Source organism: Mastacembelus armatus, chromosome 18, assembly GCF_900324485.2.
Source record: "Mastacembelus armatus chromosome 18, fMasArm1.2, whole genome shotgun sequence".
Taxonomy (NCBI): Eukaryota; Metazoa; Chordata; class Actinopteri; order Synbranchiformes; family Mastacembelidae; genus Mastacembelus; species Mastacembelus armatus.
In genome coordinates, this window is record NC_046650.1 from 12741926 (window position 1) to 12768835 (window position 26910).

At 42.3% G+C, this 26910-nt stretch overlaps 2 protein-coding genes across 5 annotated transcripts; one reads left to right on the forward strand and one right to left on the reverse strand.

Moving 5' to 3' along the window:
- Nucleotides 1-975: 975 nt before the first annotated feature.
- Nucleotides 976-9024, reverse strand: tnk1 (tyrosine kinase, non-receptor, 1). Of its 3 annotated transcripts, XM_026328491.1 has the most exons (14): nt 8934-8957; nt 8693-8843; nt 6472-6651; nt 5927-6126; nt 5446-5598; nt 5070-5347; nt 4866-4992; nt 4540-4686; nt 4357-4451; nt 3545-3790; nt 3060-3121; nt 2130-2611; nt 1928-2023; nt 976-1416 (listed from the first exon to the last, which is right to left on the reverse strand). In XM_026328491.1, the coding sequence occupies exons 3-14, from the start codon at nt 6632-6634 to the stop codon at nt 1255-1257; spliced, it is 2211 nt and encodes a 736-aa protein (XP_026184276.1). In that variant the 5' UTR covers nt 6635-6651; nt 8693-8843; nt 8934-8957; the 3' UTR covers nt 976-1254. The 3 variants fall into 3 exon arrangements, with proteins under 3 accessions (XP_026184276.1, XP_026184285.1, XP_026184266.1); XM_026328500.1 differs by lacking the exon at nt 8693-8843 and having other exon boundaries at nt 8934-9024; XM_026328481.2 differs by having other exon boundaries at nt 8693-8967.
- A 1617-nt stretch (nt 9025-10641) lies between these two features.
- Nucleotides 10642-21959, forward strand: trmt44 (tRNA methyltransferase 44 homolog). Of its 2 annotated transcripts, XM_026298930.1 has the most exons (11): nt 10642-11144; nt 11211-11328; nt 11503-11722; nt 11828-11896; nt 11998-12105; nt 12512-12583; nt 13286-13392; nt 14218-14401; nt 14909-15257; nt 18953-19069; nt 19524-21957. In XM_026298930.1, the coding sequence occupies exons 1-11, from the start codon at nt 10823-10825 to the stop codon at nt 19754-19756; spliced, it is 1899 nt and encodes a 632-aa protein (XP_026154715.1). In that variant the 5' UTR covers nt 10642-10822; the 3' UTR covers nt 19757-21957. The 2 variants fall into 2 exon arrangements, with proteins under 2 accessions (XP_026154715.1, XP_026154717.1); XM_026298932.1 differs by lacking the exon at nt 11998-12105 and having other exon boundaries at nt 19524-21959.
- The last annotated feature ends 4951 nt before the right edge of the window (nt 21960-26910 follow it).

Consider the following 26910-nt stretch of genomic DNA (forward strand, 5'->3'; position numbering starts at 1 on the left):
TCTCTATAGGTTTTGCAGCTGAAAGAGACCTGAATGTGAACTTTGGTCAGTTTTTAGCTCATATTCTGTGCTTTCCAATGAATTAACACATCTGTCTGCTCTGTGTTCATTAGCTGTTCTTTTATTGTGAGATAACATGGGTGTGCCTCCAATGAGATTTGGTTACCACTAGTGCTCTCATGCAGCTCTCCATTACACTGTCAGTAACCTAATTTGCTGTATTTGCCTGTTGCTACCATTATCTTTTGTGCAGTCTGGCCTGGATAAGGGAAGAAGCCAAATGATGTTCAGTACATCTCATGCATGTTGTTCTTGGTTTTGTAAATGAGTAGCTGAGCAGCAGCAGGAAGTTTCCTGTGTTTGTCGCAACACAATTTTGTAACCTCTTTATGTGACGTTTGTTTTAGGATAGTTATGCTTTTTTTTTTTTTTTTTTTTTTACAGAAACGAAACCCTCAATCAGAAATAAAATAAACATATAACTTATTTTTGAACTGTCGTCTTATGTTCATCTGCTCAAGTGATGGAATTGTTAGGGAAGCCCCTCAGAAATGGAGAGTCTATTTGTGGAACATCTGGTTTCACTTGGAAAACATGATCTTTGCTTCGGAGGGAAATCCTTTCTCATTCTGCAGCACTGAAATCCACTTCCACCAAACGCTACAGGTATTTTCTCAACACAAATACTGGTGTTTGATATCAGATTAATCTGTTTTACCTGTCTGATTAACAGTAAACTGATATTCAACAATATGAGACACAAATTCCCTTTTCTGGTCAGATTTACTGCTCCACCTCCTGGGAGCAAGTGAGAAATACAAGCAGAGTATTATAGTTTGTGTCTCAGCAGCAAGAGTCTGTGCTCTCTCTTTCTTAAAATAGAAGGCTCTGATAGTAGAAAATGCATCATGCAGATACTCAATTAAAGGAGAGAGTGTTATTCAGGCATAAACAAGCTCATCATAGTGACTACTGTTAGTATTAAATCATTTTTATTACAACATATACACGTTCATTAAGATACAAAACCTGTTTGCAAATAAACATGAGCTGGCAATGATTTACAAAAATAAAACATTAAGTCCTTTTGCTGAATTCCTGTTTCCTGTGCATCAGTCTTCATCTTTCTATTTTTATGTGGTCTGGTCCCCTCTATATCTGGTCCTTCATCAGGCTTCCTTGTGCAGCTTGAGTGTGTCAGCGTGAATGTTGCTGAAAGTCCCTCGTACAGGAAAAACCTCCCAGAAAATCACCTCAGACCCGTCTTTCTGTGCTAATTTGAGGTCCCTGGGCCCTGTCGTCCCGAGACCAGCGGATCAGGTAGCGGCTTGCTGTCTGCAGGTTCCACTGGTATCTCGAGAGGATCCTCAGACAGTCCTCTCTGGAACAGAGGCTCAGCGAGTACAGCTGCTCCAGCTGAGCGGACACAAACAAGAGGACAAGGTTCAGAAATAGCCATCGAGATTCTGTGGATATACTGTGGACATGCATTCAGAACTTTTCATTCAAATTTAACACCTGAAATCAGCTGCTGTGCCATCACTGGCTGGGATTGGCCTTTGGTGCAACATACCTGTTCATTTCAGTTAACTGCATAACCACATATTGTGGTTTCCTGCAGTGTGATTCATGGTTATTTACCGTGCTTTATTGAAGACTGATTAAACTGCACTGTGAATCTACATTATATGGAAAACGTACATTAGTGTGTCTAATAAAGTAGGAGCACATACAGTAGCTATACTGTAAATCTTTTATGTTCGTTACACTCCAGCTGGATCAGACAAACACGTTCTTCTAAATCTTTTATATCCTAATGCCATTTTTATATCTTAATCTTAGTCGTAAATCGCTTTGAATTGCCTTGTAGAAAGAGCTTGTAACAGCAGATAGGGGCAGATATGGATAAGGGACTATGGGGTCTGACCTTCAGCTGTTGCTCGGCCCACAGTGGGTTCCAGTCGTTATGCTGAAGTGCAGTATAAACCTCTTCAAGGGTTACTCCATGTACTGCCTCCATGACCTGACCAGAGCAGACAAACGCTTGTTTTAACCCACTGAACAAGGATACATGTATGAAAATGCATCCAAAGAGTAAAAAAAACCCAAAAAAACAACTTATGTTTTACCTGTGCAATGAGACTGTCTCTTGTGTTCTGCATGTGAGGTGGCTTCTCTCGTTCTCTGATTCGTTCCCTCTCTCTGTGTCTGTTGTCGGTACACTCATCGAGCTGTGGAGTCGAGCGTGCCATCTGGGCCATCCTTGCCAGGTTGGGGCCTCCAGTGCCCTGCTGCAGCTGGTTCTGTGGATGAGGTTGTGGTTGCGGCGGAGGAGACAGGACTGGATGAGAAGCCCACGAGCTGCCTGGAGGTGGTGGGACTATGGGCTTCCCTGGGTTTTTCAAGTTCAAACGCCTCAGGTTGGGGAGTGGTGGTCGGGGAGGGGGAGCAATACTGGCCTCGCTGAACCGACGGGGGTCCTTCATCACAGCACTATTAGCTGCCATGACAGGAGGCATTAATCTCCCATGCTGATCCACTCTCATAGCATCCATAGTGTGCGCCCGAGGCCGCGGTCCGCCCAAGACTGACTCCAGGCTCTGAGACAAACCTGCACACACACAGCGAATCATTTTATTGAAAAAGTAAAATGATATATGAGTCTGCCACATGAAATAAATCAGGAAAAACAATTACAGGCGTGGTGCAGGGAGCCTGCATAGTGCTCGATTGTTGAAACACGTGGTATATTCTAATACAGCCACCAGGGGGCAGAGTGGACAGGCTGAGCTAAAGTAGTGAAATCATTCCTGCCTCCTTGATTCACACTACACATGACACAGGTTTAACAGCTTTTAAGTACAAAATGTGTTCATACTGAAATAGTAACACCACTAACAACCACTACAAAAAATGTTACTAAAATCTTCAGATTTGACTTGGTTACAGTAAATAATGTCATTGATTACTACTGGATGACATTTCACTGATATCCCCCATGTTTTGTCTTGCAGCTCTACTTACTATATTTTGCAGGTGGTTTGTTTTTCAGTTCCTACCTGCCATTTTCTTCAGATTGGAGCCCTCCTGCTCCCTGGCTGGTCCCAGCCTCCAGCTGCTGCTGCACAGGTCAGAAGAGTGAACACATTAGTCTGACCACATTTCACCAACCTTTCTGTTAGTAGGTGCAGTAAAATCCTAACTGAGAGAGCTAATTGAGAGGACTCTTGTCTCTCTGGGCCCATTTCTTTTTCATTTCATTTGTCTGATGAAATGAAATGTCTTTTTTAGTAGCCAGCAGGAATTTCCTGTTACTGTTTGTGTAATGTAAATGAAAACTGTGCCATGATGGCACACGGTCTGGCTGCTTTATCACTGTGAATTTAGTTGAGTCAGCAAACTGTGATTCCTGAGATTGTGTCAGGAAACTTTCAGTTCAGCAGCAATAAAGTCTGACAACAGGTCATTATGAGCTGAGAGACTGAGATTAGGGCAAAAACACAAAACGTTAGATAGTGAGGAATGAATGCAGAGTGTCACTGACTCCTCCAGGTTCTCTGGTGTTCCCCAGCAGCGGTCAGGCTTGATGTCCCCGTGTCCGGTGTGCTGCAGACTGCCCTTCACAGGGACAGAGATGAAGGTAGGAGCAGGTGGTGATGGCCCAGAGTTGCTGACAGTATTGGAAGCAGCAGCAGAAACAGGAGGGAGCGACGGCACACAGAGGCTCGCAGGAAACCAGCCGACTGCCAGCGTCCTCTGGTTCTGGCCTTTCCACTCGCTCAGCTCCAGGCTGCACAGACACACAAACTGGGTTAGAACCAGTGAGCTCCAAAATGTGTTTCTTCAGGTTTGTCCAACTCTGCAGCAGCTCAGAACAGGTATGATGGTGTAGAAAACATACTCACCTTTCTCAAAAGCACAACTATGTTCTCTATTGTCATCTAGGTAGTAACAACTATAATACAATAATAATGGTAATAACACACTTTAAACTAAATGTGTGTAGATTAAACATCACTATAGTGTTTAATGGGGAAACTTTTTGTTGATCTGATGCAAACCTACAATTGAGTCTGTATTATGAACAGACCAAGCAGAATAAAATGCAGATGTGTTAAATAACATCTTCACCATAGATGCATTACGTAATAAAAACCACAGTGTAGTTGATGTCATAGCTGCTGGACTTGTTCAAACAAACAAAGAGAACTGCATTCAAGGACTCCCTTAGATCACAGCTGGAATGCACTTTGTTGAGCAGACTGATTTAAAAACCCATTTCATCTCAACAAAAAGGTTTGTGCCAGTCAGAGTTTTTCCCTTTTACTGTTTTTGTCCCACTTTTCCATGACCCACCCATGGTCTATGACAGTCACAAGGTCGCCAGGCTGAAGTGTGAGTTTTCTGAGTTCAGCAAATTCCCTCGTTGCTTGAACCTCCATTGGTTTAGCCTGTGGAGGAATAAAGGAAAATTATACAAAACTATACTGACACATCACATATTTACCCAAGATTTAAGTAACACATCAGGTGTCAGACCTCTGCCAGCATAGTGCTGAGCTGAGCGAAGCTGGGTCTGTCAGCAGCATTGCAGGCCCAGCATTTCCTCATGACTGTGTAAAGCTCTTGAGGGCAGTCTGGTGGTTTTTCCAGACGTTCACCGTCTCGTTCCACGCGCAGCAGAATCTGTACGGAAGACAGTACATGTGAGAGATGCTACAACAGTGAGTCACACAGCGTATCAGAAAAACAAACTGCGTTCGGGCGGGGACACACATTCCAAACATGAAGATAAACACGCTGATTGACATGGATACAAACACTGAAAGGATTGCGTAAACGTTCATGTGCAGCTGAGCATGTACCTGTCGACCTGACAGGCCAAACCAGGGCTCCTCGCAGTATGTGAACATCTCCCACAGGGTGACACCAAACATCCACACGTCTGAGGAATGGGAGAAGGAGCCGATACGAAGACTCTCTGGAGCACACCTGGAAGCAAAGCAGGATCTTTAAGTATTATTTCCTTCACCAACTTTGAATTTCTCACTTTTTCCAAGAGCTCTCACCATGCAAACGGTATACGTCTGTGTGCCGACATGACGTAATGATCTCTCTCTTGGTTCAAGCCTCTCATCAGGCCAAAGTCCCCAATCTTTACCATCTCCCTGGAGGCCAGCAGCACATTTCTCGCAGCCAGGTCCCTATGGATGAATCTCCGGCTCTCCAGGTAATCCATACCTGCCACAATCTGGGTAGCAAAGAGCCAAAGGCGGAGCAGGGGGTATTCATACTGACGTGAGCGCAAGGTGTCGTATAGTGAGCCCATGGGAGCCAGCTCTGTTACCTAGAGGAAAGAAAAACAGGTCATTATGGTTCCTAAACATGGAATACTTATTTTATCTCCTCTCTCTGTGGGTAGCAAAAGAAAAGAAAATATCTTGCCATCTTCAGGGGCTGTGTGAGCACCACGCCGTAGAGTCTGATGATGTTGGGGTGGTCCAGCGACTGCATGGTGGTCACTTCTTGGAGGAAGTCCGTCAGTGTCTCCGTCTGCCTTGACATGCTGCTTCTTAGAGACTTTACTGCTACGTGCAACTGAGAAAAGTAAAAACAGGCTCAGTCTCAGTCGGGCCCCAGCAAAATGTCTTTGGTGACAGATGTTTTCTACTTAACACTGAGTCCTTCTTGTTTAATACAAAGTGCAGTTCAGTCAGGAGCGACTGCATACAAGTGATACTTCATACTAAGGTAGGTAGGGATTGTTTTGGCAAAGAAAGAAGAAGAAAACTTTGCCGTCTCTGACAGGTAACCTTAACATGGCACACTGGACGATATTTCCTGTTTGTTTCAAAGGTCAAATATCAAATAAAGGCAGAATATTAAAAAATATCTTAAGAAACACTCACTGCTGATCCAAACTTACCACTCTCCCATTGGGTGTGTGCCACTCTCCTTTCCTCACCACCCCAAAGGACCCAGAGCCCAGCTTTTCTGCCAAAATCAGCTCATTGGCCTGGATCAGACAGGGAAGAGCTCGGCTGCCGCCTTCCTGGCTCAGAGGTGACATCGGTGATCGTGAATTTATCTTGTAGCTTTTCAGAGCATGCCATAATCTTCTTTGTGCTGGAAATAAAAAATATTCATTGTGACCTGAAGTCAATTTTTTCCCACAGCCTTTAAATGTACAAAAACTATGCTCATTTTGATCTAAGCCTTAAAGCTTAATCAGGAATTCATCAATGCTGTAAATGCTGTGCTGATTAGGATCATTTAAAAGACAAACGGTGCTTAAACAGATGTCAATGCATTTGTACCAAAAACTTCTTAAACTTCTTTCCTGTCTTGTGATGAATCAAACAATCTATGATTGAGCCAATGATGAACTCTGCTCTGTCAGAGGAAGACATATACTGTATGTATTGATTTTTTAGCCTGCATGAATGAATCAAAGAAGACGATCAGGCTCACCAGGTCTGCTGATCCCTATCTGCTCCAGGTCGACCTCCTTGACATAGGCAAAGTGCTCAACACGGGTGATGTTGAGGCCATCTCTGATGCGCAGGTAGAACTTCTCCAACTGGACCTCGGCCAGGAGTTGGTACAGCCATTGAGTGTCCTGGTCCATCAGCATGACCCAGCCGACCTGCCCTAAGGTTCAAAAGTCAAATAGAAATTCCTTTTATTGAATCTTTACATTTTTTGGTAAGTAAAACTTCAAAATAAGAGAGAGGGAGAGAGCAGAAATTCAGCATTCAAGTATATTTTCCAGGATAGGGATCTAAGACAAAACCCGATTACCGTAAGGGTAACAGTGTAAGCTGTGTCTGAGTCTTCCTCAGCTTATTAAAGAGCCTGTTTAACAGTACCTTTGGTTCACCATGGAGACATAACAAAAAGCCCTTGGTGTGACGCCAGAGGGGGATTGTTCAGCACTGTCTGTGTGGCGACTTTTAACAAGATGTTGTTGGTATTTTTGACCAGGAATCTGTAACAGCAGCTAATTCACCATGGCTCCTGATCGAGATTTTGCAGTTTAACTAAGTTTAAGATTCACAAGGACAAACTGGCAGATGGGTAATCTTTAAGGCTTTGTACCAAGAACAAAATAAAAAGGGGGAGTTACATATTATTGCATTAAGAAGGAGGCAGCTAACTATGCAAAGGAGAGTAAACTGAGATGAGGAAAACAGTGACAAATGATGAACAGGTGGATGAAGGAAAACAAGCAAACGAACAAAACAAAAAGAACAGATCCTGTTCACATAGTATATATATGGTGTGTGTTGACAGCTGCATGAATTTAAAAAAAACTTTCAAATTTGTTATCTGTGTCAGATTTGCACGTCTTGCACTGCAGTCTATCATGAAAGCAAAAACAGGAATGATTAAGCCAAAACCAGGACATAATCTCTGGCTTTTATTTGGCTTCTGGTGAACCGTAGCACCATAAATCAGCACACCAAGCCGAGCAGGTATGAGTCAGGAAAGACCTTCAACATTCCTCTGTTAGCTGCCCTGGGAAAAAATTAACATCCACACTAAACAACAGGCAGAGGCACATTGTGTTCTGCAACCAGCTTGCTCATTCTTACAGCCAAACCACTCGAGAGAGAGAGAGAGAGAGAGAGAGAGAGAGAGAGAGAGAGAGAGAGAGAGAGAGAGAGAGGGTACTAGCTTGGACTTGCATTCGCTTCCAGAGACTACACCCAATTAATAGGCACCTTGCTTGAGGGAACTTGAGACAAATTCTGTTCAGGTCACATTCAAATCCAAAAGGAAAACACAGAGATGCACGTCAGCAAACAAAGCAGCTGTCATTCTCTCAGTGTGCACAAAGAGAGGGATCTTTACCTTCAGCCAATGAAAGATCCTTTCTGTCAAATTGCAAAAGTGACTAAGTGGCCAACTATTTAGTTAATGGCTGAATAGTAAAAGTAGCCTGACTTTTATCACACAATCCACTGTGTGTAACTTCAAACAGCCAGCAGCATTGTTTACCCAGTCCAACCGCACTTCTGCTGGGGTGCATTTGTTTGCACCGGTGGCACCTGATTCTTCTGGCTTAGCCCGAGAACAAATCCAGATCAACCCACACTCACACTTGATATTCTCTTATAATTAATCATTAATCACTGTCACGGAAACTCCGAGAGTTGAATTCACAGAAAATCCAAATTTACATCTATAATATTAGATCACACTCAGACTGAAGGTTGTGATTGTTAAAAATCTGCCCAGGATACTGTGGATTTCTTCAAGAACAGACACTGTGAGTTTGTGTAGAGTGAATTATGTAAAAAATACAAAAAAATCATTCAAAACCTTTAAGAAAATTAATATTAAAGCCCTGAGTGTTAGACTATATTACCGCTTTATTATCAGTGATTTTGTGCCTTTCTAAGCAGATTAGATGTTTTCTTTATAAAACATGGATCATAAGAGTAAATACTGTCATAAAGAAAAGCAGCAGAGGGACGTGCTTTTAAAATGAATTTAGATTTCATGATCCAAGTAGCTTATACTTTTTTAAAAAGCTGAATACAACAAACATTAGTGTCAAAAACACATATTCTTCAATAATTTACCAATTTTCTCATTAAGGACATAATTATGTTCCAAAACTTCCTGACACAAGCTGTTTGCCCAGGCTGCTGTATCTATACAGGCTGATAAAATCTCTGATAATTACCGCTAATCAAAATAACTCGCTCCCCGGTGTAGTGAACAGGTTTTAACCACACAAGCCCCGAGACAAGTCACTCATGTTGGCTCTAAAACCTCCAGCGACGTCGACGGAGGGTCCACAAACCACGACTCTTCTTCTGAGTCCTAAGCTTTTTCTAAATAAGTCCAGAGACAGAGATAGATCCAGAAAAAAAATATCTTATGTTTCAGTTCCAGGACCCTGTGAAGGACATTTATGATCCTACCTGTGTGTTTTCGGCTCCTTTCTCTCTGCCTCTGCTCAGTTTCCCACTTTGGCCACGCCCCTTCCTATCTCTCACCTGAGCTTTCGACTCAGCCCAAACACACGATATGAAATTACCTGCACATGTAATAAAGTCATCTGATGTCATAAACAATCAGCACAAGAGAGCAATCTTGGTCTAACTGGATAAAGTGAACACAGAGTTGTTTTCACAGCTTTAGTGACCTGGATAAAAACAGGTTATTATGGAACAAATAAACAGCTGAAACTGTGATTAACAGTATATACCCCATAACACTTTATTTTACAGTCTGAAGGCTTGAAAAGCACTTCCAGCAAAAACGTGACACTATGAGTTTAACAAAGGCAGGAAGTACTGTATTACACTGCATTAGTTTAGTTAAATGCAGACCAACTTACCTACAAGTTTAAAACAGTAACTAATTAATTTGTTAGTGACTTTAGTTGATCAGAGGAATTTTAACATGTCTTTCACTGCAACAATGATGAATTTAGCACAAAGTTCCTATTAGTCATGCCTGATGTGCGAACTACTACAGTAAACAATGCAATTTCTCCCTCTATTGACCTTGTTTCATTCTTGTGTTTAGACTCAGATGAAACTCACCATGAGCAATGAGTCAAATAAAGAAACTCAATTTGTTTTTCACGTGTGTGTGTCTTTCTTTCCTTCGTACCTGCTTCTTGCTGAGCAGGTTTGACAGGATTTTTTAGTCTCCCACGTGGCCGTTCATTTGAATGCAAGCCAGGCAGCACAGTACAGGGCCAGCCTGCACTTTGCACTTCGTGGCACATTACCACCCACAGTTGCACCTCCCCGCCCGCCGGATTTACTCAGCTCACGCAATAGATCACTGTGGAGCAGCCATTCAAAGGTCCTGGCAAACTGAATCGGTGTGGAGATCTGTTTCCACTTCTTTTAGACTTCAGTTATTGGACATCAAGATGCAAATGGATGGTGTTTTGTTTAAATATGTACTTATATCCTGGTCTTTAGTCATATATGAGATATGGAGTGTATATGGACCTGGTCTACATGGAACATGAAAAATCAAATTATTCAGATTAACACATTATTCTAACAGCATCCAGGTTTCTGTTTATCTTGTTTATCTGGGTTAGAGTTAGGACAGAGGGAAATGGGATTGTTTTTACAGTCACTCACACACACACACACACACACACACACATATGCATGAAATGCTATTTGACCCAGTGCTGCCTCAGGGATGGGTTGTATTCACTCTGTGATCAAGTGCCATGATCACTTACAGGAAAAGGAAATGGAAATGTGAAAAATTACAGATGGACAAAGGGCTGATTCAGCAGTTTGCATCGCTTCCAAGAAAGGTCATAAGTCAACAGACAGTCAGAAGAGAAGAAACTGATTGGTCATTTGAAACAGTTTCTGTAAATGGACGCTTCTTTTTTTTTTTTTTTGCTACTTAGCCATGAAAATAGTCATCGCAAAAAACAACAAAACAACAACAACAAAAAAACAAACACTCCTCTTAAAAAAACAAACAAAAAAAACCCACAAACAATAACCACAAATATTACAAATATGTTTTTTTTCGCCTGTTTGTAATATTTTATAAATGTCACTGAAATTGGCAGCTGATTGTCTCCAAAAACTAACAGCGCCCCCCCTCGACTGCTTGACGTAATATCGCTTGTGTGGTCGCCTTTTGTAACGTCATCGTACTGCGACAACATATTTCATTTTCTAACATAGATACGCTTTTATGTTTTTACAAGCTATTTGAAGCCAGAGAATCTGTTTTTACATTCATCTTTAACATAATAAAAGAAACGTTTCCGGAAGTTAATTCTCGTTTGGGGCACATGGCTCGTCCCTGAAGTCCGATTATGCCCAAAGTCTTCGACATAAAGTTTCCAGGGGGTTGCCAGACTCTTCCTGAGGGCTTTTGGGCGGCTCTAGATGTGTGGATAAAGAAACCTCACGTCTTGAACAAGCGTCTTTGTGGCGTTAAGGAGACCCGCAGTGAAGATGTGGACTGGGAGGATCTGCGGGTCCTGCTGGACTCTGGTCCTGATGTTTTGTCCTTCCTGACGTGCAGGGATTCACAGACACACGGAAAGGACAAGCCCTGGTCCTCCAGTGTCAGAACATTCATCCCTAAAGTGAGCTGCTATGGGGGAATCCTGCATAAAGAGGTTACACTCAAAGGTAAGGACTGGACTTGAATGACAGGATCCACCAAACAGTTTGGATTCATTTCTGTGTCTCCTTTAGACTTTGGCAGACAACAGGTGACGTTTCTTCCATTTGAGGAAGATGCAGAAGGTCGTGTGTCTCTGAAGAAAGGCAATATTTATCAGATTCAGCTCTGCAGTGTGGACTGTGAGGAATGGTGAGGCCAAAACCATAGTGTGATAATACTACATGCACCTTTTCTCCCCATGCTGATGTGTTTGACTCTGTGTTTGCAAACGAAAGCTGAGACATGCAGAAAAATGAAAAATGTTTTGCAGTAAAATAGTCAAGTCTGCAGCAGCATTTTCTGTGACTCTGGCTTCGTCTGCAGGGCCTTGGAGCTGCACGGCTTGACTCCGGATGCATGGTTCTCCGATGGCGTGGCGTACCCAAAGCTGCCCTGGCTGCTCTCAGACCTGCTGCCCAAACTGGTGCGTTGGGCCACCGAGTGCAAGAGCAGCGAGTTCAGGAGCACCTTGTCTCTGCTGCCGGTGGACAAGTACAGCCTCACGTACCAGCAGCTGAAGGACAAGTACAAGGCCATGGTCAAGGTGAGGAGGGTGGACGCTCTGAGGCTGGACTGTGTATCTTTTACTGTATATAATGTAAATCTCAACATGTTGATATATGAATAGTGTTTGTGACGTGTGTTCTAGGTTTGGCCTGAAGTGACAGATCCTGAGAAGTTTGTCTTTGAGGACGTTGCTATTGCTACGTATCTCCTGGTGGGTTGAAACCTGTTTGTTGGATTGGGTCTGGATTGATGTGTGAATTACATGCAGGTGTAAATGGGGTTTTAGTAGTAGTGGTGTCTGGCACTGTGCAGGTGCTGTGGGCTGAGGAGCGAGCAGAGAAGGATCTGACATCCAGACAGTCCTTCGTGGACCTTGGCTGTGGAAACGGCCTCCTGGTTCACATACTGACCAACGAAGGGGTACGTTAGGTCCTTGACAAATTCAGGGTGTTTCTTATTTATAGGCGATTTCTTTAAAAGATGTCATAACCATAAAGTTCTTTTTTCTGGATTAGAAATGAATAACAATGTGTTCAACTGCTGCTGAATGAACTGGCCTATATAATCCAGATAAACTGCCTGTTGTTCAACACCAGCCCACTCAGAACCACAGGTCTTTCACGTCACCTTCCCTGGCAGCTTAATCAGTGACGTGGGGCTGGTCGGTCATGTCTCTGAGTGTCCTGATTCGACCACAGTGTGGCCTTAATCAGCCGTCACGCACTGGGCCAGGTGTAAATGAAATTGCACACAGCAGTTGGTCATCACAGCGTGAACGCGGCTGAGGGTGATTTGCCGCTGACTGTCACGCCATCTTGTGTTGCAGCATCATGGAAAGGGCATCGATGTTCGTAGGAGGAAGATCTGGGACATGTACGGGGCCCAGACTCTGCTCGAGGTGAGTAATCCCAGCATGAAGGTGGCGCACTAATTGTGAGCATATTCAGGTTTTAATTAGTGTTATTATCCTTTCACGTGGAACGGGGGATGTCTTTATCACATGACGTAGGTGTCTGCCCCCTCACTGGAATTACCACTTTATACTTTGATCAGAGCGAAGATAGTTTTCCCTTTTAAAGTGGTCGGATTGGTGAACTGGCTGATAAATGGACTTGTTTGGACCGTTGTTTAGTGAACAACCTTATTTACATGTGTTTGTGCTTTAATGAGATTCATTTCTCATGCTCAGATTCATGGAGACATACACACAACTTTAAAACACTTCTATCTGCCTGCTGTCATCGGTCATGCATTTAACAACAAGCTGCCGACTGCTTCCATTTCTGGTCATCTATTATTGACTGGTTTTGGTGGAGTGGTCGTAGCACACCAATCCTTCTGGGCCTCCAGAGGCAGCGTACTCAGTACTCACTGTCCTCTTAGCTGGATTTGTTTTATCTTGATCCTTTGAAGAAGAAAAATGTGTTTCAGATTCCCTCAGCTTAGAAAGAAGTTAAATCGACACAATCACACATATTTTTTTTTTCTTAGCATATGTCACATTGATAGGTGTCGATATCATCTAGAAGTTATTAGAGAATAAAAAGTTTTCGTTTTTAGGTAATTTCCATGAAGTGATTTTGGGTCTTTGCTATTTCAGGAAAAGGCAATTACTCCCAGTGAGAGCTGCTTATTCCCGGGAACAGACTGGCTGATTGGGAACCACTCAGACGAGCTCACACCGTGGATTCCCGTTATAGCAGCCAGGCGAGTCATCAGCAGACACAATCTCACACAGCAGCTCAAGTGCCAGCTGATGTCTCTAATTTGGAATCACATTATGGGCAGAGGGGGGATGTGTGAATATGTGCGTGTTTTTGCTCCCTGTCACTTGACTAGTGTTTATTCCCACAACCACGTGATGGCGACATTGAGCCTGAGAAATCTGTTTTTCCTCGGACGCCACCGTGGATGATCTTTTGTAATGGATTGTTGTTTCCTGTTGAATAGTTTCAGAAACTCAAAAACAGATGGAAAAACACTTATATGAACAAAAGGAGTGAAAAAACACAGCGCGGTTACTCCTGCAGATAAATAATCTTCACTTTCTTTGGCTCAGTAAAAATTTACTCAGCGCTTCAGTATTTTCCTTCATATTCAGAGTAAAAGAGCCATAAATCACTCAAAAAAAAGAAAAACAAAACAAACAAAATCCCACCATTCTTGACAGTGTTCTACTGCTTTATTGAATATTACTAGTACTGTATTTAATACAGTACTTTAAGTGTAATATTTTCTCTTCCATAAATTCACCCCATTTCATTTTCTTCTCTCTAGTTTGAAATACATTCTTTGATAGAAATTAAGTGTGAGATTTATTTAATGTTGATCAAATCTTTAATTTAATTTAAGAAGCAGACATTGATAATGCTTACAGCTCCGTCCTATAGAATGAAAATCTGATAATGTGAGTTTTACAGGCGTCTTCCCTGAGCTCAACATGATAGGACAGAATATACTCAGTGACACATTTCTATTCATTTACTCTTTTAATTTGAGCAGTATCTGTTTCTGTCGGCTCTCATACTGTAGGTCGTCTTACTCGTGTCGTTATTTCGTCCTCCCCTGTTGTTTCTTCGACTTCTATGGGAAATACCAGAGGCGCCAGTGTAAGAAATCTCAGTATAAGGAATATATTGATTTTATCACGGAGGTCAGCCAAGTCAGTGGCTTCAACACCGAAGAGGACTGCCTGAGAATACCATCCACCAAGCGGGTAGGCACACTTCACTCCTTATCCCTGTATTTTATTGTTTACATTTTGTTGGCGTCTCTTTTCCATAACTACTTTTTTTTTTACCTTTTTCACTCTGACTCTGCCACAAAGCAGATTCCATGAATATTTAGTCTTTCAGGGAGCCATTACATCAGAAAATGTCTTCTGCTCTTTCAGCAGACACAGCTGTGCATCTCTGCTTTATCTGCACCTGAGCCTCACTATAGATGGACAGAAAGAAATCAAGGCTTTATTGTCCCCAGAGGGACTTTTTTTTTTTTCATACCTGGTAGCCATTAATTAATTACAATGCACATTGTCAGATAAAAAAAACAAGTAGTAGTGTTTCAGCAGGGCTTTTAATGTATGGGATCTGTTGTAACCAGTTTGTAACTTTTTTTTTTTTAAATTAAATGTTGGCATTTCTAGTTTGAGTTTCTGCTTTCACAGTTTTCAGGCCCCAGCACCCATGGGAGTCGTCCTGACATTCTGCTGTTCTTCCTGCAGGTGTGCCTGGTAGGAAAGTCAAGAAATTACCAGATATCTGATGAGGCTGAGGCAGAGCAACGCAGAACTCAATACATCCGGAGCCGCCAGACCAGCCGTGGGGTCCCAGTCCAGGGGTCAGACATCAGAAATGATGGGGGCAGTTGCCACATGGACGGATACAGTGTCAGGACCCCTGAGAGCAGCTGGGGAGCCGGGTTCCAGCCCCGTGACAGTGTGGAGGTGGTTAGAAACTGCGGCACTCTCCCCCGGGACTTGGTTGACGGTGTTGTGCTGCACGTTGCTAACGTTCTTCTGGGAATGACTGAGAAAGACGGCGGGGGGTCCTTCAGTGACTGGAACCAAGGAGGTAAGCCGCAACATGACAGCAGCCACAAAACATCCGAGATAAACAAATCCCACAAATCTCTGTGGACGTGAGGTGCTACTGAAGTGATGATCCAGATGGTCCAGATTAAATCCACTGTAGGATGCTTTGTCTGCGAAGTGTGATGAGACAATCTTATTATATCCACACAGCTGCTTTACAAAGGAAGAGATCAGCATCTGTAGGAGCAGTGAAGTTGAGAAAAAGCAAAAAGGGTTTTCAGGCTGACTGGTTGTACATGCCTCCATTTATTAACTTTACAGTTGTTTATTTTTATATTGTAAAAATGATTAACTTAATACCAGCACAATACTTAATAAATACACATGATACTTTTGTAATAAATGTACAAATTTAAGTCAGTTTTAACAGAAATGATTGATTTGTGTGTCTTAATCTAAATTACATGCCAAACACAGATATCAGAAAGTCTGACTCTTAAAGGAATAGTTTTATAATTTGGGCCTTCGTGGCACAGAGCAAAGCCTCTTTGAACTCTGTGTCTCACCTTCCGTCAGCCACCTCATGCACCACACAGTGCGGAGTGGGCCAGCACCCACATCACACACACACACACACACACACGTATACACACGTATACACACGTATACACAGCGTTGCACTCACCCACTGCCCACGCATTACCTTTGTCAACTCCTCTGAACTCCCGCTGCAACACACACACACACACGCACACGCACAATATGAATGAGATTCTGAGATGAAGGCTGCTAATTGTCTATCAGGGTGTCAGTGCTGGAATTAGACATTGAAAATATGAGGCAGAGCAAATAAAGGGAGACTGTAACTCTGCACAGAGATGACTGGATGAATAATGCACCACCATGTATGATTTATGCATGAGTATGCATTTGTATTGAAGTATTCCTACCAGTTATCTGCTGTGTAAGAACAAAGGGTAAATTCGGGCTAAGCCAGCTGATATTGAATAGATCCAGGAGGGACTCAGAGTCATCATAAGGTATTTGAGATTCAGTTTCTCTTCATTTTTAATGCATCTTCAACAAGTAAGGGGGCCATTGATATTATAATCTATTCATTTTTGATACTGAAATGATGCTAAAGTAGGAATTTGGTTAGGTAGCTTCCTGGCTCTGGTGTAAGGCCACATTTTGCTGAACATATTTATTTCTCCTTTGCTCCTGAGTGTGCTCTCTCATTGCAACAGATGTTGAAATCACAATTTAGATCATGAACTAACAGGAGCAAACTGGTTTATCCAGTGTAATAAAAGACCAGATTGGATTAAAATTGGATATGTACATTTCTTAACCGAGTGGAAATGGGAATTTGAACCTTCAGTTTTAAGGACTGCAGTATCCAAGCTGGCACTGAAAGCTTCTTCTGATTCACAGCCATTGTTTGGGTACTGGAAGCTTTGTCTACTTCTAAATATATCATGACATCTGTGCTCTGAAGTTAGAGCACTGTATAGTTTGCTGCTGTTTTAAGCAGTTTGCATGTGAGATGTGTGAATCCCGCTGTTGTAGCCTTGAGTCAAGTTACTAACTCGTGCATGCTGTACTGCTGACTGAGCTCCTGTAGTTATGTAACCATGCTGAGAACGAAAGTAGCTCTAACACATAGCTGTACTTTCTGCAACACTAAATCTCAAATCAGTATGTTTTCGGAGATGTGTCTAAAATATAGACAGTATCTGAAGGAAATGTTCTCTATGCTGCTCCAGGGTGCACACATTGTGCCAGGACATAGAAGAGGGAGTGGCTGAGAGTGAGTTTTGTTGTTAATGGGTGGAGGCTCCTATCACACTTTACTCCCCATCATCATCATCGTCATCGTCATCGTCATCATCATGATCTGCACTGCTGGTTTAAACTTTTAAACTGCACAACCCTTCACTTCTACACATGATTGGACCTCAGCTGTTATGTTATCCCTGTAAACAAAAATGTACTGCTACATTCACACCACGGAGCCCCTGATTAACAAGGGTGATCATTTTGACAGGTTATAGTTTATAATTTAAATCATCTAATTATAATTTAAGGTGTTGCCTGTTGTAAAATAGTGAAGAATGCCCAGTACAGTTACAAGCTCACCTGTTCACAGTCCAAAAACCACTGCTTTTAATTTTACTATCACATAAGACCTAAAACCAGCAAACATTTGAGAATCTAGTACAAGTGAAATATTTGTCCTGATTATTATTATTATTAGAGCGTGTTCACTGATCTTATATTACAGCTGCAGTATGTTTTATTCATTACAGTTCTAGAGCTCAGTCTGACTCTAAATTGGCTTAGGCAGCAAAAACAATCCTCTGCAACATGCCATTGATCTCTGGCCATCTTTTCCATGGGGTGCCTTCAACCTTAAACAAGTCCAACTGTACGTCAGGCTGAGCCATTAATAACCGTCTACTGCTGGTCCTCATCCAGGCAGGGTCTACTCTGTCAATACTGGCCTTTTCCCATTAATCCTCATTAACATTGTAGGCAGTAAAGGGCAGCTCTAACCAGTGTATTGATATTCTATTAAGGCCTGGATCTCCCCGGCGTCTGGGCCGTAGGACGGCAGTCTGCCCAGTTTCACACTCAGCAGTGCAGGACTGTGTTTGGCTGTGCAAGTGTCTGCGAATGTGGGAGTGTGTGGCTTATTTTAGGGATTTACTCAGCATTTTGACCAGCTTAATTTGGGATGTATTTTGTGTGGACAATATGTTATTTGAAGTATTTCAGTGGCCGTCTTTAGAGAGCTGAAAAAAAATAAACTAAAGCTGAATTTACACTGTTAATTCTTTGAGAAACAGAATTTAGATCAGAGACAAATACAATAAATTTCAAAACGAAAGCCTCCCATATCCTCTGATCTCTGAGCCAGCAGGGTTTGCCTGAAGTGGCACTAAAGATTTTTGTGTTATGTATAATGAAGCACACATTGAGATGTCTGCAGATTTAGGTCAAATGTTGTTAGGAAACAGCACAAAGGTGCATTAGAAATCCTGTGGTGTGTCCACTCCAATATGTCAGAGAAAAAAGGGGGAAGATTGTCATTTGTACAAACCAAAGGTCAGCCCTGATTCAATTCTCTTTTGGGAAAAAAAGGGCAAAGACAGAAATACCGTAAATCTAATGAAAGCGAGGCAGACGAGGTTGCTGTGAGCACGTCATTTATCTGCTTACGATTTGCTAAAGTCAGAGCTTAGGACTTTATGTATTTCCATATGCCTTTTTCTGTTTTTTTTGCACTTGGGTATCTAAAATTACTGTCCCGGTGGGGGAGTGACGACAGCAAGTCACGCTCTCAAACGCCTGGTGTGAGATGCAGCGGTGCAATGCATGCTGGTTGCTCTGACAGCTTGTTGGAGCCGCTTTTATTGTGCACACTTCACAGCCTTAACTAACACACAGAAACAGTGACTGAGGTGTTTTTTTGTGTCTCTCCTTGTAAAATGTTCTGTATATAGCATTGATCTACTCTTAAGTCTGGCTGCCTCAATACAACTGGTGACATCGACTCGAGCCATCCTGCTGTATGGCCAGCCAGGCTTCTTTCATAATGGCGGCTAAAAATAATTTCTTTGCATGCCTACAGCATTGTGGTAATATATTGATGAATGTAACATTGATAGATCTCCTCCTGCTGCTTTGTCGCTCTTACCTTTCATCCCTCTCTTCCCCTCCTCTGCTCCTCAGGCACTCTCTCTGTGAGCGAGGTCGCCGGGCTGTTGCAGCAGGAAACCCTGCAGCGCCTGAAAAAGGAGTGTGGAGGCCTTCAGACACTGCTAAAGAACAACCACCAAGTTTTCAGAGGTAGTTGAACTACACCCTTGTAAACCCTCCTTTACCTTATATGGCCTGGGGTTTGGGGTATGACTGTTAGCAGCAGTGTCCCCTGCTTGTTCTCACCAGGGGCTTTTGTTGTGTGTCGCTCTCTCAGTATCTCTCATCGCAATCTCCCCTCATTTCCTGTTATTTCCCTTCTGTCTCCAGTCTAATAAAGGCATGAAATTTCATTCGCTCCCTGTAAAAGTGTTATATTTTATAACAGAGCTACTTAGCTTTTGTACTGATGATTCTAGCAGGAGAGTTTCCCCTGTCTATTTCATGCAGAAAATGAGCAGCTTATTTACTTCTGGAACCCTGGATCCCTGAAATAAGCCCTCATCTTTGGATGCTCGACAGGAGGAGATTTATTTGTAACACTTGAAAGGAGCACCTTATTTTGAAGAGGTCTTGTATCCCACTGTCTTTTCTTCTCTTTCAGTGGAAGGAGGGCAAGTGTGTATAAGAGACTGGCGAGAAAGGAAACCTTCCAGGGCAGATGCCAAAAGGAAACCTGTTGCCCCGGGTGCACTGAAAACTCGCCCCTGCTGGTTCCACACCCACCACCCTCAGGGCTGCCCTTTGCAGACTGAACACTGTGGCTTCGCTCATGGACTCGCAGACCTCCGACCTTCGACCAGACCACTGAAGAAGATGAAGAACGATGCTTCATGATTGGATCATTCCTCCTGAACTCTTCATTTGACCTCATTTATTTTTTTTATTAGTTTCGTTTAAAATTGTTTCTGACACTAAATGAGCCTCAGTAACTTGTTTTTTTAAGTGCATGGCCTGTACATTAGTCGAACTCCCCACGTCCACTCCTCCAGCCACACAGTGGAAAAAGTTTGGGTCGAAGTGCTGTGAGTTTTATTGGTGCGACGTTACATCATTTCTGGGAATTGAGGTCTTGAAATTTCAGTGTCCTCTTTCTTTTGTGTGCAGCAGCCAAAATTTGGTGTTTCCTGCTGCAGCTTTAGATTTTACTGTAGGAACTCGCTGACACCTCAGGGTAATGTGATCTGCTGAAATTTCATTTCAAAAGATCCTCTTGTCTTTCTTTTTATTCATTTAAGACCTGGACTCATGTGAAGTTCAGAAATTGGTTCAGTACCTACTGCATAATAAAGTGGATCTCAGACTACATCAGATTTATCGACATGTTGAAATCTGTTGTTGATTTTCTTTAACCACTTTTTGCTGAGTATTTTTCAAACTTTTCTTTCTCTTTAAATGCCTCTGTATATGGACAGTATTTACCTCTGCGCTTGACATTTAATTCACCTCAGACAGGCACTTTGAGGTTCACAGACAGGGCGGTGGATAAAAAGCGGACAGCGTTTGAACAAAGTAAATGTTAACAGTATGAATTATTTGTTGGCAGGAGTTAAGGGGTGAGCAGCATGCCGTCCCCTGTGCACGGGTGCTGTGTCTCTCTGACACAGTTTGCCATCATCCTGCGGCTCAAATGTCAGCGACAGTAAGGCCCACCCAGGGGCTGCAGCCATGAGAAGAGCCTCCCCCGGGGTTTGTTTATTTATGTGACAGACAATCAGACCACTGGAGCATAAGGAATACAGTTTAAATACAGTTTAACTTTGTAGTAATATACGTGTATATATATGTACATTTTCATCATTTGGTCCCAATTTACCGAAACCAAAAGTCGTCTTACAAAGTGCTGTGTTTCAATATTTTACTCTTATGACTTATATCAGTTTAATTTACAAAATAGATTTTTTTTTTCAGCTGTAACTAACTAATTAAGTCATAAGGCAAATTCTAAGTGAATATATTCTGTCACTGACTATGTTTATGTTTTGTTTTCTCACAGTCTGAATTTTGACTTTTAGTTGTGATTTACGACACTGTTGTAATCTTGACTGCTGTCATTTATATTTACGGTCTCCATTTAAAATATCTCATGATAGTGACTGCACTGTAGTTTATTAAAGGGACATCCTGAGGTTAGTTACATATTATTATCCCCTGGAGCTCAGTTGTTGAATGTTGATGAAATGTGCATATATTTAATCAGTCAGTACAGTACAGGTCCAACCCTGGGATGACATACAGCAGCAAAGAAAGCTGTAATAGTTTTCTCTGTGATCATGACAACTGAAAGATAATAGCCATTTAGACATAAATGATGTTCCAGCTGTGATGGGCATAAGCGGCACCGGAGTGAGTGTGGTTGTGTTTGGACATGCAGTGTGCAGTTGTAACGTGCACAGCTATGTGTGGGTTTTAATGACGTGTTTAAATCAACCACCTACACACACACACACACACACACACACACGTCATTACGTCTCCTGGAGGAAATCAATTCATGAAAATTCTCCTGCTGCTGCTGGTCTGTGGAAATCACGCGATCCGATCGACCTGCTGTCCTACATTTAACTGCTAACGAGCATGGCAGAAGTGGAGGTGCTCACCTGCCTGCACAACACACACACACACTTGCAACAGCTCCTGTCATGACCTATTGACCTCAGGCCTTTCTGAACACTGCCCAATAAGTCATCATTACGACTGTGTTTATGTGTGCCTCGCCCCGCTGCCCTGGAGACCAGAGCAGGCAGAATGATCTCCTCCACCCCACCCTCTCCCTGCTGTCGGCCTTTACATTAACACATCACAGGAGGTCTGCTGCTGACCCATCTGAAGAATGCATCATTGTGCCAAAAACAATATGTGATACCAGGAAATTCTGGATAATAGTCATTGAAATAACAACTTTAAATAGTGGATTTTACATTACTGTGGTGAGTTGTTCTCAGGTTGAGCTGACTGATACCTAAAATATTGATACTTTAAGTGCCAAGTCTTGTTTTATTTATTTATTTATGCAGCTTAAGTTGGCCAAACAAGGCAGCATGTAATGCATATTAAAATGCAGTACTGTACAGAGTCTTAGGGTATAAAGATATATACTCTGTCCGACTGAAATGTTTGCTTCATTCCTGTAAAATGCAGAATTGTTTCTCACTGTAAACAGGATTAAAAGAAACGTCATCGGTCTGCAGCCTGTGATGACGGACGATGAGTTGGTCTATTCAGTATTTACGCCTTAAAAACCAGTAAGACAGGAGACTGTAGAGTGTTTCACCACCACTGCAGATCCTGGTGCTGTTCCAGATGAAAACTATGTGATTCATGTGAACTATGTAAACAAACTCTTTCCATCTTACTCAGTATCTGATACTGCTACTTCAGGTTCATGGTTTCTGTACAACTAAAGAAACTAACTTTTTTACAGTTATTTTGTGCTGTCCGTGCACTGGACATGTCTGTCTCATACATCCACAGGAAAGAAAGGCAGATGCTGAAATCAAAAGAAGGACAGAGAGAAGCTCATTGGAAGACAGACAAAATGACTCTCCATACTTGAAATCTAGGTCAGGGAGAAGTGGCTGCATCTGTTTCCCTAAGCCAACAACTTTCCCTGTTTCCCCCTCATGCTTTATTCATTGTGGCACCATGGGGCTTGGTGTAATGCAGTGTCTCCAAGACATTATTTTGGACGTAAGGCATTCTCTGCCATGTAGGATTCGCTCTCTGACAGCTGTCACTGTGATTAATTCTTTTGTTTGTTTGTTTCCTCAGCTTTATTAGTGAGTTTTCTGGAGATCTGGTTTATTGCACTAGAGAATTTTCTGTCAGTATCTCTGTGTGGTCTTTGAACCAGAAGATTTTTATTCTAAACTATTCACTTTTTCCTCAGGTGACTGTTCACTAGGCCTGTTGCTGCACCTACACTCTGCAATAGTAGCATCCAGGATGTGTCATGAACAGGTTTTTTATCACAGGTGAGGACTGTTACTTTACAGCACATGGAGAAATGCCTGTTTATCATTGTGAATCCACAACGGGGCCATAGAAAACCCAGGGATCTTCAGCCTTATGCCTGTACCGTCTGATATTATTTGCAGAGCTGCGCCATTAGTATTCAGTATCGCCCCATGAATACTGAATGGCTTGTGTGACTAAGTCGCCTTGTAGAAGAACAGCTTACTCATCCTGGATGACTGTGACCTGCTTTTATAAACGTGATATGAATGAGTCACTGGCTGATTTGATGTGGTGATACCACATGTATTAATGTGCTGAAATACAGGAGATGTTCTTTTACACACCAGTTTTTTTTGTTTTTTTTTTTTGCTTTGCTGGGGTGGTTTATTTTTATTCATCATTGTTCATTGTCATTGTTTTTTTGTTTGTTTTTTGCTGTTCATAAAGAGTAAGTTCAATGTATTGTTGGTTGATCTAAATGGTCTTTTTTTTTTTTGCTTTCACTGTTTTCAGTACTTCTGCTGAGAATGAGGTTGATGACAGAACCAAAACGCTGAAGCTGTGGCCATGAAACCAAAACAATGAGCTGAAAGATGCTGGAGTGAACTGAACTCAGGTCAGTCGTTTTTCCCTTTGGCTTCATTAAAAAACTCATATGACCCTTTTCTAACTTTTTCGTAATTTACTGGAAAAAAGCTCCTGTGAGTTCGTAACAGGACTTAAATTCTCTCCTGGATTATATTCTCACTGATCAATTTTCCTAAGCTGACAAGCGGATGGCCACAGAAAATAGCTTTTTCTGTGTGTGTACTTTGCCGCTGGCAGTGTTTTACTGTACCTGCAGGAGATTACCCTTCACCTCCTCTGACACCTGGTGCCTCGACCTCAGAGATAAGGTTGTTCGGCTCTGCAGTTGTGTGAACTGTCCTCTGTGCCAGCAGAGAGCGAGAGGAATGAGGTTTGTTTGAAAACATTTCTGTTTGACATTTCACTATTCAGCATGTGCTTCATTTGAAATTCAGAAAGTTTAGCATCGTGCCATCACCAGTGGAGAGCTGCCAAGCGTGGATGGTGCTTCTTCTGAACACAGAGCTGGAAATACACGTGGGCCGAGCCATGGCATCTGCCCAATTCACTCAGATTTGCATGGAGTTAAAATTAGAACACGGTTTATGCTTTCCTGCAAATATAAACCTCCATAATTACGACTTTATCTCTCATTTGAAATCTTAACTGAGAGATTTCCTCTGCAAGAGATTCCTGGTGGTGATAAACCCGTCACGGTTACTCAAATTAAAGCCACAGCATCTCAGGATATTTTTACTTGACGTTGCCACCTGGGAGCCAATCCACCGCATTAATGTTTGATGAGATGTTGATCTAAAACTATGCCCTACACAAAATACACATGTGAGTTCCCCCTCTCCTGGTCTGTACCTCCCACACTGCTGATCACATCCAAATCAATATATTTTTTCATGCTGTGTGATGAGCATGGCTCCATCTGTTAAACAAAGCACTAAACTCAACAGAATGAAGTGTGGTTTTGTTTTCATGATTGTTTTTAGTCAGATTTTATAGGTCATAGTTCTTTCCAGCTCAAATGTTTTGTGACACAGGCAACCAATAATCACGCCACACAAACTGACACAGTTATTCTCTAACTGAGCCAGAAAGAGACTTGGCCTCAATCCTGAGGAGACGAGTAAAACACCCTCCACATTTTCTCTAAATTAAAAGATCATCAAAACCCCGGAGGATAACAGGTAAGACAGAAAAAAATGAAGTCCTATAAAGGAAAAAAAGGGATATTGTAATAACCATTTTCACACTTCTAGAAAATCGATAAAAACTACAGGTTTCCATAAGAATTATTGTCATGGGAAAAAAATCCATCTATCTGGGTTCTGACTGCAACACTACATCTGCCTGTAGTTGTTAGTGTGACCTGCTGAGCATCAGTGGAGTGAGCAACTCGCCTTTAAAAACTTGTTAAAGTGGAAAAAGAAAATGCATCTGGCCAACGTTAGAGCAGCTCAGCAGCTCTGAAGTGAAGTGAAAATGGGGGTTACCATAGAGGCAGATCGTTACCATGGGCGACGGGCCGAGGTGACCCAGATGGCACAAAAGCAGCTGAGCCTATTGGACCACAGCTACTCTTAGTCTGTCTGATATTAGCTGGAAAAGGACACTGCATTACCCAGAAGTCTCCTGGCAAACCGCGGTCACACCCCTGATTGAACACAAAGTGTAGTCAAATGAATTATTTGCCTAATAATAAAGAGATTGGTTAATAATAAAATAGTTTACAGCAACTCTATATTTACATCAGAGAGGCTGTGTAAAGCTCTACAGTCAAATGGGCCTAAAATATTTGGTACTGCAGTCTTTAAGAGTATTATCATCAAACGTGGACATGTAGGACTATTAAATATGCTGCAGCACTGACTACCATAATAGATTGAACATTGACTTCCTGTCATGGTTTGCTTGAATAACCACCTGCCTCATATCCGTTGAGAATCTCTGTACGTTTGCGATCAATTCCAAAAAGGCACAAATAGCAGACATTTCTTATTATTTCAACCAGTCTGCATGTCCAGAGTCAAAACAAGCACCTGCTCAGGCTGTTGTCAGTCCAATCATGCTTTGATGGGAATGTCTGGGAGCCTCTTTTTGCTTTTAAAGACTCCCTTTGCCTCCCCAGAGAGGCTCAGAGTGGGCGACGCTGGCTGAAAATAGCACTCGCAGAGAAAGGATGAATAAACGCTGCACCTTATGCTTAATTAAAGATTAAAGACAAATTGCTTGCTGGTGTGGAGATTTCTCAAAGCCTCACTGCTCTGATTAGCGTTACGTAACACTTGTTAATACTGCATGCACCAAGCTAAAAAAGTCATGACATCTGCCAGTGTGGCAGCATCAATCCTGTCCTCACAGGCTGTGAAACCTGAAGCTGGGGCTTTGCCAACACATTGATTAATTGGCTGCTCACAGCCGCTAAATCACTTAAATCCTACAGATTCGTGCAAAATGTTGCTGAATTAATAATAAACCTCCCACACACCACGAGCTCCACTCTGTGTTTAGATTTTCATAAAAGCGATTGACCTCTGAACTTTAAAACAATATCCAAGATATGGCCATTTGTGATCAGTGTGTATTATCAAATACATACAGTACAGTTTTAATACTATTCAGATTAAATTAACAAAAATAAACAGCTCTCCAAATATTTCATTCCTAATATTTCAATGCTGATGTCTCCTTCTGCTCTTCACTGAGGAATCGCAGACTAGTATCAATAGACTGGGCGGCACAAGCTTGCCCAGGGCAGCGTGAACTGTCGACGCAAGTTCAAGACGTAGATATTTGTACCAAGATAAAAAGACAAAAAAAGCAGAGAGTGAGGGGAAATTCCTGTTCCTGAGCGTGAGCCATCACATCAACACAAACAGCCACTGACTTGGACCTCTGGTCACCGAGCTGTGGAGCTCACCCACTGGGAGCATGATGGTAGATATTTTTTCTTTAGTGTCTGATCTTCATGTTTTCACTGTGCAGTCCTCATTTACACCCAGTTTAGGTATTTAAGCTAACACTATGAAAACTTGAAATCCTTATAAATAACCAATGACAGTGTAAAGTGTCTGTCCAGGCTCAGGGTGTGCACAGCTACTCTCCTGACCCATGCGGCTCATTTAGCATGAGTCACTGTATTGCAGTCCACACCTTTGACAGCATCCAAGTTTGAAAGATGCTTTGAAGGATGCTTAAAGCAGATGTCTTTGGATACAGCCTGTTCTGGGGGCGTCTTCCTTAAGGCTGTAGCTTAAGGGCGAGTTAGATATCGGTCGGTGTTCATGTGCGGTGAGGTCGAAGAAAACAGAGTTGGAGAGAAGTGAGTCAGTGCTTACACTGTGTGTGTTTACTATGGCTAAGGGCTGGAGTGCAGGGGAATCTGCAGATCAAATTATAGATCTCTAGTAGTTTCAGTGAGCGTGGAGGAAACACCAAAGCAGCCTCATGGATTT